Genomic DNA, 10,783 nt, shown 5'->3' with positions numbered 1-10,783 from the left:
AGAATCCATGCGTCGGGGAACTTTTTTGAAAACGCAGTTTATCTTGGGAATTCGTAACGAATCCAAAAATATAGCATCCATCGAGGTAAATTTAAAAAGCACTAAAAATGCTGCACAGTGTTATTAATATTTCCTACTTTTATTTAGTAATTGAGATATTTTGAGATCTATGTGACAGTCACATTGTGACTAACGCACTAAAAATTAAATATTTTCTTGTAGCTTTAAATTTTCTTTAGGATATAACCAAATCAATAAAATATAATAAATAATTCTTACAAATAGCTTTACAAATCGATTTTAAGCCAGTCACCACAGATTACATTTTTTGTGCTGCGAAGGACATTTAAAAGCCTTACTAAATGCATCCAGATTCTTCAAAATGTGCCGTAAACGGACGGGACGTTCGTCGTGTGAAATAGCAGGATTTTTGGAGTGGCCACCTTCGCAAAAGAATTGGGCCATGTTACGAAAAAATAATTTGTCCAGGTTTTTTGTATTTCTAGAGGAGTAAGTCGCGTAGGCCAGTTTAGCTCCTTCGATATCCGCCAATCGCTCTTCAAGATATTCCGTCTTATCGCGGTTCATGCAACTTAAGCCCTCCTTAAATTGCGGCAAAGACAATATATCATCGCCTATTTTCAGATATTTTCCGTGGATATCACGGTAGATACCATGTGTGCCAATGGAGTGCATTAACTCATGGCCAAGAACATATCCCATCAAACTGTACTTGAAAACATCGTAGCTCTCCGCATTAAAGAAGGGTTCCTGAAGGAGGGCAAATGGTATTACGATGAAGTTCTTGGCATGTATATAGTATGCACTAGTCGGACCTCGAAAACGCCTATTTATTTTGAGATTCGTGTTTGATGGTTCCAGCACTTCATCAAAAAGCTTTCGATTGCGAAACCACAGGAGTTCAAGTTGAACTCGTCCGTAGTCCAAATCTTCCGATGAAATCTCTATATCCTCATAGTATCCATTAACGAAGCTTCGATGGTCGAGATCCCTTGGTATATTGCCAATATTGAGAACCAGACCTTGAACCTTTTCGATTACCGCTGCTTTTTGATCGGAGGACAGTCCCATTCGGTTTCGATTTATTTGGAGAATTAACTGCCGACGCATTGTGTTAAAAATACGATGAACTTCCTGGATATTCTTCTGCAACGTCGCGGAATCCTGGAAGTGCTCCTTGTAGAGCAGATTCGTGGCCATCTCCATTTGGTGGTTCAATTTCCACAGGCAGTCTCCGGGAGTTCCGCCACTTATAGTGTTTTTTTTCAAGTGGTTAACAAATCGGAACATAAAATAATTTGCCAATAGTTCGGGGTCTGTGGAATCCATCAGTCTTTTCAAAGCCGCAAAGTAGATAAAGTTGTTGACCAACAGCGGGAATTCAGGTGAAATGCGGTGACCAACTATGGATTCGATGAACTTCTGCCAGTCGAGATCGGTTATATACTCAATACTTAGTGCACTCTTATATCGGTAGGGTTCCATGGGGTCAGCTTTCCATTTTATAAGGTTTCTTACTTGCGATTCCAGTAATTGAAGCTTTGTATAAGGTATGGATTTGTAAAACTTGGAGTCTAAGTCTTCCTCCAAGCTGGGAATACTTAGCTTCAATTGAGGCTCTCTACCGAATATCGTATTTGTTGAGACTTCCAGTTTTATTAAAAAATCTGTGACGCCGTAGCGGTGCAAAATGGCCAGTGTGTCCATCCAATTAAAGCGATCCTTTGGCCATTCGGTTCCGGGTATTGTGAAACTGGGCCAAGAGAGTCCTTCGCCAGGAGGAGCTAACTTTAGTAGGTGCTCCATTTTCCATGTTTGTGAGGGAGCCTTCAGGCAACTATTATAGTACCTCAGAGCCTTTGCATCCACACTTGACTCGTTGAAGACCGCATTTTTCGACCTAAGTTGCAGTTCCTCCATTATTTGACCGAGGTCCTTATAGAACCTTTGCATCAGCATTACATTGATGGTAGAACTAGAGTCCTTTTTATGGCGTTTTGCGTAATTGCCACATGCATGTATGAAAAAATCATCGCAGGGATTCGATGATTTGTTCTCATTATAATTTATGTACCTCTCTAGTCGATCGTTGGAACTCATATACCTCAAAACTGTTGAAGGCGCCACAATTTGTGCAAACAACAGCAAAATGATCCACTTCATTTTGAAGCTAAGTAATGTAACCGAAAGCTAAGATTTCTTTAACTGACCATATTGCGAGGGAGTCTCGTCTTTTATATACTGTAAGCCGGGAATCCATTCTTCCAAATTACTCATTAATGTCAATTGTCCAAATGCGTCAGACTTTCTATATAAATCGAAAAGAATAATTGCGATTGCGTCACAGTGGCTTGTGGCATTATCATTTAACCAAAAAAAAAGTGGAGAGCTGGGATATTCCCTGAACTTTCTACAAAAATTGAAAAGGCTTTGATAAAACTTAGTTCAGAATAACTGAAAACTTAAACTTCAATAAATTCAAAAATAATGATTATTTCCGATTAAAAAAACCTTAAACTAATAAATATGTCCCATGAATATTTATTTATTAATTATTTCCTTTTAATGATTTAATCATTGAAAAAAAAAACTAAAATAATGATTATTTCTGACAGAAAGATACAATGTTTGATAATTTTTTGATATATTGCGGGTTCTATTATAAATATTAAAAAAAAGTACCCAACAAAACTATTTCAAAGATTCTTAATTGATTCTCATTTTCAATCCATTTATTTATTTTATTTAAAAACTTGTTTGTTTACATATTTAAATTATTCTAATTGAAGGCAAAAAGATTAGTTAACAAAATATTTAAGCCATTTAAGCCAGTCACCACAGTTGGCATTTTTCCTGCTGATCGGCCAGAGAGCATCCAAAGGCCCTATTAAATGGATCGTAATTTTTCACAATTTGGTTTACTCGGTCCGGATGATCGCCATGTGAAGTTATTTTATATATCGACTTGCCATTTTGGCAAAAGAAGTGCGCCGTGTTGAGGAAGAATATCTTGTCTGGGTTAAGATCAGTAAAGTTTGTAACGTTTTTGGTATTTCTGGAGGAGTACGTGGCGTAGGCCAGTTTAGTTCCTTCGATATCCGCCAATCGCTCTTCGAGAAACTCCGTCCTTTCGCGGTTTATGCAACTTAGGCCCTCCTTAAATTGCGGCAAGGACAATATTTCGTGGCCTTCTTTCAGATATTCTCCATGGAGATCACGGTAAATACCGAGTGTGCCAATGGCGTGCATTAACTCATGGCCAAGAGTAAATCCCAACTGGCTGTACTTGAACACATCGTGGCTGTCCGCGGTGAAGAAGGGTTCCTGCAGATAGACGTATGGAATTACGATCAAGTTCATGGCGTGCACGTAGTATGCATTGGTCAGTTTGGAATGAGCCGTATACACATCGTAGCCCGAAGCTGGATTTAGCTTTTGATCCAAGCCCTTTCGTGTGCGAGACTCCAGGATATCAAGTTGAATCTTTCCGTAGTCCAGATCTTCCGATGGAAAATGTAGATCTTCATAGTACCCGGTGACGAATCTGCGATAGTCGAGATCCCTCGGTGCAGCGCCTACATGGAGTTTAATAGCTTGTACCTTCTCGAGGACCACCTCTTTTTGTGAATCCGACAGCTGTAGGCGATTTTGATTGATTTGCAGGACCAACTGCTGACGCATTTCCTCAAAGATACGATAAACTTCATGGATATTCTGCTGCAACGTTTCGGAATCCTGGAAGTTCTCCTTGTAGAGCAGGTTCGTGTACAGATGCATTTGGCGGCCTAGGGACCGGATACATTTATCGAGATCGTCGCCCTGCTCAGTGTTATCCTTCAGATAGTGAGCGAATCGGATCATTAAATAGTTAGCCAACAGATCGTCATCGGTGAAATCCAGCAGGCTCTTTAGGGCCGTAAAGTAGTTCAAGTTCTTGATAAACAGTCGGTATTCAAGTGAAATGGGCTGGCCAACTAGGGACTCGATGAATCGATGCCATTCGATACCCGTTTTCGACTCAATTTCCTGAACACTCAAGTAATTCTCTTCATCGTTGCCTTTTTCAACTTTTATGAGGTCTTCCATTTCAGATTCAAATTGTTTCATTTCTGATAAGAATATGGATCTCTTCGCGTTATGGATCCTCACATTTGATAAGTCTTCCTCAAAACTGGGCATACTTAGCTTTAATTCTGAATTTTGAGTGATCTCCACCTTTACTAAACTATTGGTAATGCCGTAGCGGTGCAAAAGCGCCAGTGTTTCCATCCACTTGAACGGTTTCTCGGGCCATTCGGTTTCGGGTGGTGTGAAAACGGGCCAGGAGAGTCCTTCGGCAGGAGGAGACAATTTCAGGTAGTGGTCCAGCCTGAATGTATATAAGTCAGCCATGTGGCAATTCAAAATGTAGCGAAGAGCCTTGGCATCCACAGTCGGCTTGAAGTCCGGCGATCGTATACGTCTGTACAGTCTTATTATCATTCTGTGGAGGTCCTTATCATACTTTTCCTTCATCATTTGATCGGTGCTAAAGAAGTGGTCGTTGATATGACGTTGCTTGAAATTGCCGCACGCATGTTCAAAGAAATCATCACAGGCACTCGAGTTCTGGTTCACATTGCCCATTAGGTTCTCCAGTAGTCGTTCGTTGACGCTGTTCTCCTTAGAAATTGGAGAAGACGCCGCAATTTGTGCCAGGAACAGGAAAATAATCCATTTCATCTTTAGCCCACTAAATATATTGTGTTACGCAGAAGCTTGAATTTTTGTAACTAACTAAGTCGCATGTGAATCTCGCCTTTTTATACCTTAAGCTGGGGTCTATCATGACTAATCAGTCGTTTAGCTATAATTCAGTTTTAAATTGTCAAAAACTACACGCGCAAAATCAGCTTATCAATTAAAATAGCACACAATAAGAACAATAACAATGCGTCATAGCTATTTGGCATTATCTCCATTGTCTTGAAGGGTCAGGGCACTAATTATAAAAAAAAATGCTACAATAAAATCCTCTCATGCCTTATCAATTGTAAAAGTAAAGAAATGAGTACGCTGATAATGATAACTCGCGTAATTATCTGTCAACTAAAAAATAATAGACCTTTGCTGATCTCGAGTTTTAAGTTTTCAAAAGTTCTGAAGAGATTTCTCGAAGAAATATTAATTTTACAGCCCTACGATTACCGTCAGAATATCTTTTGTGTTTTTTCTTAGTTATTAAATTTTCATTTGTAAAATTTCTTATTATACGCTTTAAAAAGCCGTTACTAAAGGGCTGCAGCTTCTTTTGCTGTTTATAGTGGCCAGCTTTTGACAGTGAGCAATTGTACTGTTATTTTACGATTGTCGCTAAAATGTACAATCTTTTTTCGTATTAAGTTTTTTTATATTTAATAAAATTAATTTTTTATAAAAAAATTATATAATTCCAATATTTGTTCAAAAAAATATCTCGATAGAAATATTTATTTTTCTAAAAATATATCGATATATCGGAGTTTAAAAATATTTATCACATCGCGACCACCTGGCAACCCTGTTCTCAGCAGGCAGAGACGAAAGCGACAATTGTTGAAATTTTCGTGATAATTTAGATTTATACGAAAACATACAAAATGATGAACGCCGTGTCGCGTGCTTACGTCAGAGGCGGAGCCCAGGTCCTCTCCACGGGATTGAAGGCGAGCGGCGTGGCCGTCAACTCGATGGGTAAGGTTCTGCGAGGTGGATTCTCCAAGGTGCCAGCGAAAAAAACACAACCATTACATAATGAACGGAGCGGAAAAACGCGGAAAAAACATTGCTTAATTCTGGGAAATGCAGCCAGGACACGATTTGCAGTCAGCTCCAAGGGGATTTGGCAAATTTCCTTACGTAATTTCAACATAACCTCCCACAATAACAACAATTGGAAGGCTCACCAGCACATCCCAAGTTCAACATCGCATCTATGGGATAGCGACATCCAAATTTTACGAAACTTGGGATGCAGCATCTCATAGATTCATAATAATACCCTGTGAAGTTTGGTTCGAATACCTTAGAAAACAGCAAAGTTATGCCCATTTGGAATGTCGAATCACGAGACATCTAAAGGATAAATGTCTAGAATTAGGTTTCTACACACAAACAATATTGTGCATAATTTATTTTAACAACAATTGCCTTAAAAACCAAATAAGACTGTTCATAGTGCCAGTATTTTTTTAAATAATTAAACAGTTTCCTTGACATTTGTAGAAATAACAATTTTAAGAACCATATTCAGACCAAGGATTTTTTGAATCCATACACAATAAATTCCCAGAAATTTATGGGATATTATCTTCTACATAAACTACTTACATTGTCTTAAAAAATATATAATAAAACCCTCCTTTTTTCCAGCTAACCGCCAGGCACACACCGACCTGCAGGTGCCCGACTTCTCGCCCTATCGCCGGGACTCCGTGAAGGACAGTCGTCGTCGCAACGAGACCGCCGAGGAGCGCAAGGCCTTCTCTTATTTGATGGTCGGTGCCGGAGCCGTGGGCGGTGCCTATGCGGCCAAGGGTCTGGTCAACACCTTCATTGGATCCATGAGCGCCTCCGCCGAGGTTTTGGCCATGGCCAAGATCGAGATCAAGCTGGCCGACATCCCCGAGGGCAAGTCGGTGACGTTCAAGTGGCGCGGAAAGCCACTGTTCATCCGCCACCGTACCGCCGCGGAAATCGAGACCGAGCGAGGAGTGGCCACATCCACGCTGCGCGATCCGGAAGCTGATGATGTAGGTAGCAAAGAGGGGGACGATTTTAAAGGCAAAACAACGTAAAATAACTAGTAACTATGGGAGAAATTGTAGTAAAATCCTTCTCGTGTTTAATCATTCTTGAACGAAACACCAAGATTTTGTTGAATAGAATTTGTTTACATGCCAATCAAGCTGTTAAATACAGTTTTAATGGCAAAAAAACGTAAAATAACTAGTAATTATTAGAGAAAAAAGTAGTAAAATCCTTCTGTCGTTAAATCATTTTTAAACGAATCACTAAGAATTTGTTGAATCAAATAAAAACACCTCTTAATGAGGTAAAAAACTAGTGACGATCGCACCTTCAACATACAAAAGTTCTGATATCAACATTTGTGACGAAAAATTATTACACTCGTCATTAAATAGACTTTCTAATATTTTCTCATTCGGCCCGCCCTAGCAAACTATTCCAGCCTTTTTCCCTTCACAGGCATTTTCTATTGCAGCGTGCCGAATGAGAAAATATTAGAAAGTCTATTTAATGACGAGTGTAATAATTTTTCGTCACAAATGTTGATATCAGAACTTTTGTATGTTGAAGGTGCGATCGTCACTAGTTTTTTACCTCATTAAGAGGTGTTTTTATTTGATATCAGAAGTTTTTGTTTGTTTACATTTGCTCTCATGGGAGCTAGTATATACATTTAAATTTAAATTGGTCAATCATAATTTGTAAGCCATTGTATTTAAACAAATTAAGTTAAAAAGGCGTTTAAGTATTTCAAAATACCTTTAAAACGAGGTATAGCACATTTCTGTACCTTTAGTAGTATAGAACTTAAAAACTAACGAAATTTAGCTATTTTTAGCTTTTTTCCCGCTAAAGTAGCGGCTTTTTCCAAAAGTCGTAGAACAAAAGATTCCTATATGGAACTCTTAAGTGCAAATTTACTGATTCCATGACCCCAAAATACAGTTCGTATACCCTCACACAAAATTCAATACTCAGGGAGCGTTAGTTGTTCGAGCTGGCAAAAGTGGCTATTTTCGTATAAAAATAACTTTTAAACGTGACTTTTTACAGTAATGTGTTATATACCAAAATTTAAGGAATCTCAAGGGCTATACAGTTTAAAGTTGTAAAGAAAATCGTTAGAGCCGTTTTTGAAAAAATAGCTAAAAAGTGATTTAAAAAAACAACTTTTAGCCATAAATTTTAAACTATTGCATTAAGCCAATTTTACCCAAGGCAACGCGATTAGCATTTTAAATTACCTTTTTAACAAGGTATAGTATAGTCTGTAGCTTTGGTCGTTTAGAAACTATAAGCCGTCAAAATCTAGCTTTTTTCAATGATTTCCCGCCAAACTAGCGGGTTTTTCCAAAAGTTGTAGAACAAACGTTGTTCATATCCTGCTGCTAAGCACAGTAAAATTTAGTTCAGGATCCTAAAACCACGATTTGATGCATACCCACAAACAAAGGGACAAATTACTTCATTTTGGGAAGAAGAAGAAAATCTTATTTTGGCTATAACTTTTGAACGGAGCATCGGATTTTATCATATGACCCCTCATTCGACGGGAATTTTCAATAGAAAAACTACTAAAACATTGCGAGGGGGCATATATCCCCACCGGCCCCAACAGCTCCAAATTTCGAAATTTTCACTTTTTTACGTTCACCGCTCTCTCTCCCAAGCCAATTGATTTTCTTAAAGTCTTGGTATGCAATCCTGTTAGTTTTCGCAATACCTTTCGATAGGTGTATCATTCATTATGATCGGACCATCACAGTAGATTTTCATTTCTTCGTGTATATATAGTAGTCGCCTTCGCACACTCTCCTGGTGCGCTTCGTCACTACATGGACTGCCGTCCATAGTGATAGAAGTTGTTTTAATGCCAATCAAGATGTTAAAAACGATTTAACTGTAGTAAATTAATCATTCTTGAACGAAACACCAAGATTTTGTTGAATAGAAGTGGTTTAAATGCCAATCAAGCTCTAAAAATCTTCCCACTCTATCATCAATCCATAAACTATGGAAATATCTACTAATATTACTTTTTTACTACCCTTTTTAGCAACGAGTGATCAAGCCCGAATGGCTGGTGGTCATCGGAGTCTGCACGCATCTGGGTTGTGTGCCCATCGCCAATGCCGGTGACTGGGGCGGCTACTATTGCCCCTGCCACGGCTCCCACTACGACGCCTCTGGAAGAATTCGCAAGGGACCGGCGCCACTCAACTTGGAGGTGCCCACCCACGAGTTCCCCAACGAGGGCCTTCTGGTTGTCGGCTAGAGGAGCAACACCCGCAGCGCTGTTATCGTTTAAGCCCCAACTACATAGTGAATGGATCGATGTAAATTAATAAAAACAACCAAACAAAACGGCTGAGCATAAACGAAGAATTCATTCGAATTGAGGAGGGATAAATCATAAATCACATATTAAAGAAATGTATTTGAATTGTCAGTTCTGTAATTGTTATCAGAAGTTAGGATATTTCAACTACTAAGAATATAGTGAGTAGCTGACGATTAAACAGTCTTATTATTAACTAAAAGCGTAACTAGTTAGGCTGATCTTTGATTTTTCCTCGTCGTTCCAGAAGTTGCATTTCGAGCAGTTCATTTTTCATTCGAATGCCCCTGAGTTCCTCCCTGTTCTTCTCCAAATCTAGTTTATACTTTTCAATCTCCATTTTCCGCTGCTCGAGTTCAAACTGGTGCTTTTCCATCTCGAATTTGTGCTTCTCGGCTGCCCTGGAGTTTTCACCCCGGTAGTAATCCTGTTGCAGCTGAAGAAGGGCCAGCTTTTCATCGGTCATCACGTTTATGGACTCGGAGTCCTCATCCTCTGGATCATCGGCAGGCTCTTCCTTTAATTTAACCTCTGGATGAAGAAAGTTTTCTATTTCGCTGTAGTTGCTTCCCAAGTTGTTACTGGGATTGTATTCCGGATCTAAGTCGGTGCTACCTGGTAAAAAGATTTTCTTTATTTATAATCTTGAGTAAAAGATAAGAGATAAGCTATTGGGTACTAGTTCTGTGGCTTTTGTTCATATTTCTAGGGTTCCTAACTTACTTTCTTCCTCGACAAGCGACGAAACTGCTGCAATGGACAACTTGTGATCGTATTCCTTGCTATCATTATCCAATGCACCATCATCATCTCCGTTTCTATTGAAGGTCCTTTGGCGCCTTGATCGCAGGGTACTGGCATATTTTTCTCTCAGTGCCTGCCAAGGTCTCTGCATTCCCGATTGCAATTCAAAATCTGTGGCAATTTTCTGCCAGGCTTCGGCTTTTTTGCTCCACATGTGCGCATCGTTCTGTTTGCTGTCTATCACATCGCGATGCGCATGGATTAGCTTCTCCAGAATCCTCTCCTCCCTGTGGGTGAAGTTTTTAGCGCGAGCTCTGGGCAAATTCATTTGGCAAGTTCTTTTTTCTTTGGCAAGAGGGCAGCTGATAATTTTTTACTTTTGTAAACAAACGACTGTTGTTGCGTCGGCGGGGCGTTGCCACCTAATGGAAACTGATTTTCAGGGATGGACAAGGGTAAATCGAAAATTTTTTCATGTTTAATTTATTTGGTTGGAAATAGGTTGGAATTCTTATGAAATTTTAAATTAATTTATGGCGAGTAGATTTCTGTATCTCTCTCGAATAGTCTTCATTTATTCGTTATTTATGGAAGTAGAATTATAAAAGTAAATATATTTTTATAATACTTTAAATAAGAACATTTTAAATTGAATAAGAATAGAGTTTGTAAATTTTTTAACACAATCAGCTGGCAGCCAATTCCATTGATCTGGCAACGCCATCCCATTGTTGTCTTTTGTTCAGGGGTGGAGAAACATCGATGTTTGTGGACATCGATGTTTTTAAGAATAACAAAAGCAAGGAAGGAATGTAGATTGTGTTAAAAGAGCTTACTATTTAGAATAAGAACAACAAAACAGTACATTTTTAACATAATATTAAACAAATCAACAACAAATTTTAAAACAAA

General features: G+C 38.8%; 4 protein-coding genes across 4 annotated transcripts; 1 reads left to right on the top strand and 3 right to left on the bottom strand.

Annotated features, from left to right (window-relative positions):
- Window positions 1–309: 309 nt before the first annotated feature.
- Window positions 310–1,980, bottom strand: LOC108059387 (neprilysin-11-like). Its single transcript, XM_017144624.2, has one exon. It carries the CDS (start codon window positions 1,978–1,980, stop codon window positions 310–312), a length of 1,671 nt encoding a protein of 556 aa, XP_017000113.2.
- An 873-nt stretch (window positions 1,981–2,853) lies between these two features.
- LOC108059377 (neprilysin-4-like) lies at window positions 2,854–4,743 on the bottom strand. The gene has a single exon (XM_017144611.2). The coding sequence runs from the start codon at window positions 4,741–4,743 to the stop codon at window positions 2,854–2,856; it is 1,890 nt and encodes a 629-aa protein (XP_017000100.2).
- An 805-nt stretch (window positions 4,744–5,548) lies between these two features.
- RFeSP (Rieske iron-sulfur protein) lies at window positions 5,549–9,158 on the top strand. Its single transcript, XM_017144721.3, has 3 exons — window positions 5,549–5,733; window positions 6,412–6,791; window positions 8,846–9,158. Exons 1-3 carry the CDS (start codon window positions 5,640–5,642, stop codon window positions 9,062–9,064), a joined length of 693 nt encoding a protein of 230 aa, XP_017000210.1. The 5' UTR covers window positions 5,549–5,639; the 3' UTR covers window positions 9,065–9,158.
- On the bottom strand, window positions 9,054–10,311 carry LOC108059429 (myb/SANT-like DNA-binding domain-containing protein 4). The gene is made up of 2 exons (XM_017144707.3): window positions 9,851–10,311; window positions 9,054–9,742 (listed from the first exon to the last, which is right to left on the bottom strand). Exons 1-2 carry the CDS (start codon window positions 10,197–10,199, stop codon window positions 9,336–9,338), a joined length of 756 nt encoding a protein of 251 aa, XP_017000196.2. The 5' UTR covers window positions 10,200–10,311; the 3' UTR covers window positions 9,054–9,335.
- Window positions 10,312–10,783: the final 472 nt, after the last annotated feature.

This window comes from Drosophila takahashii, chromosome 2L (genome assembly GCF_030179915.1).
Source record: "Drosophila takahashii strain IR98-3 E-12201 chromosome 2L, DtakHiC1v2, whole genome shotgun sequence".
Classification (NCBI taxonomy): Eukaryota; Metazoa; Arthropoda; class Insecta; order Diptera; family Drosophilidae; genus Drosophila; species Drosophila takahashii.
The sequence above is the reverse complement of the archived record's forward strand: the minus strand, read 5'-3'. Positions and strand labels throughout refer to the sequence as shown.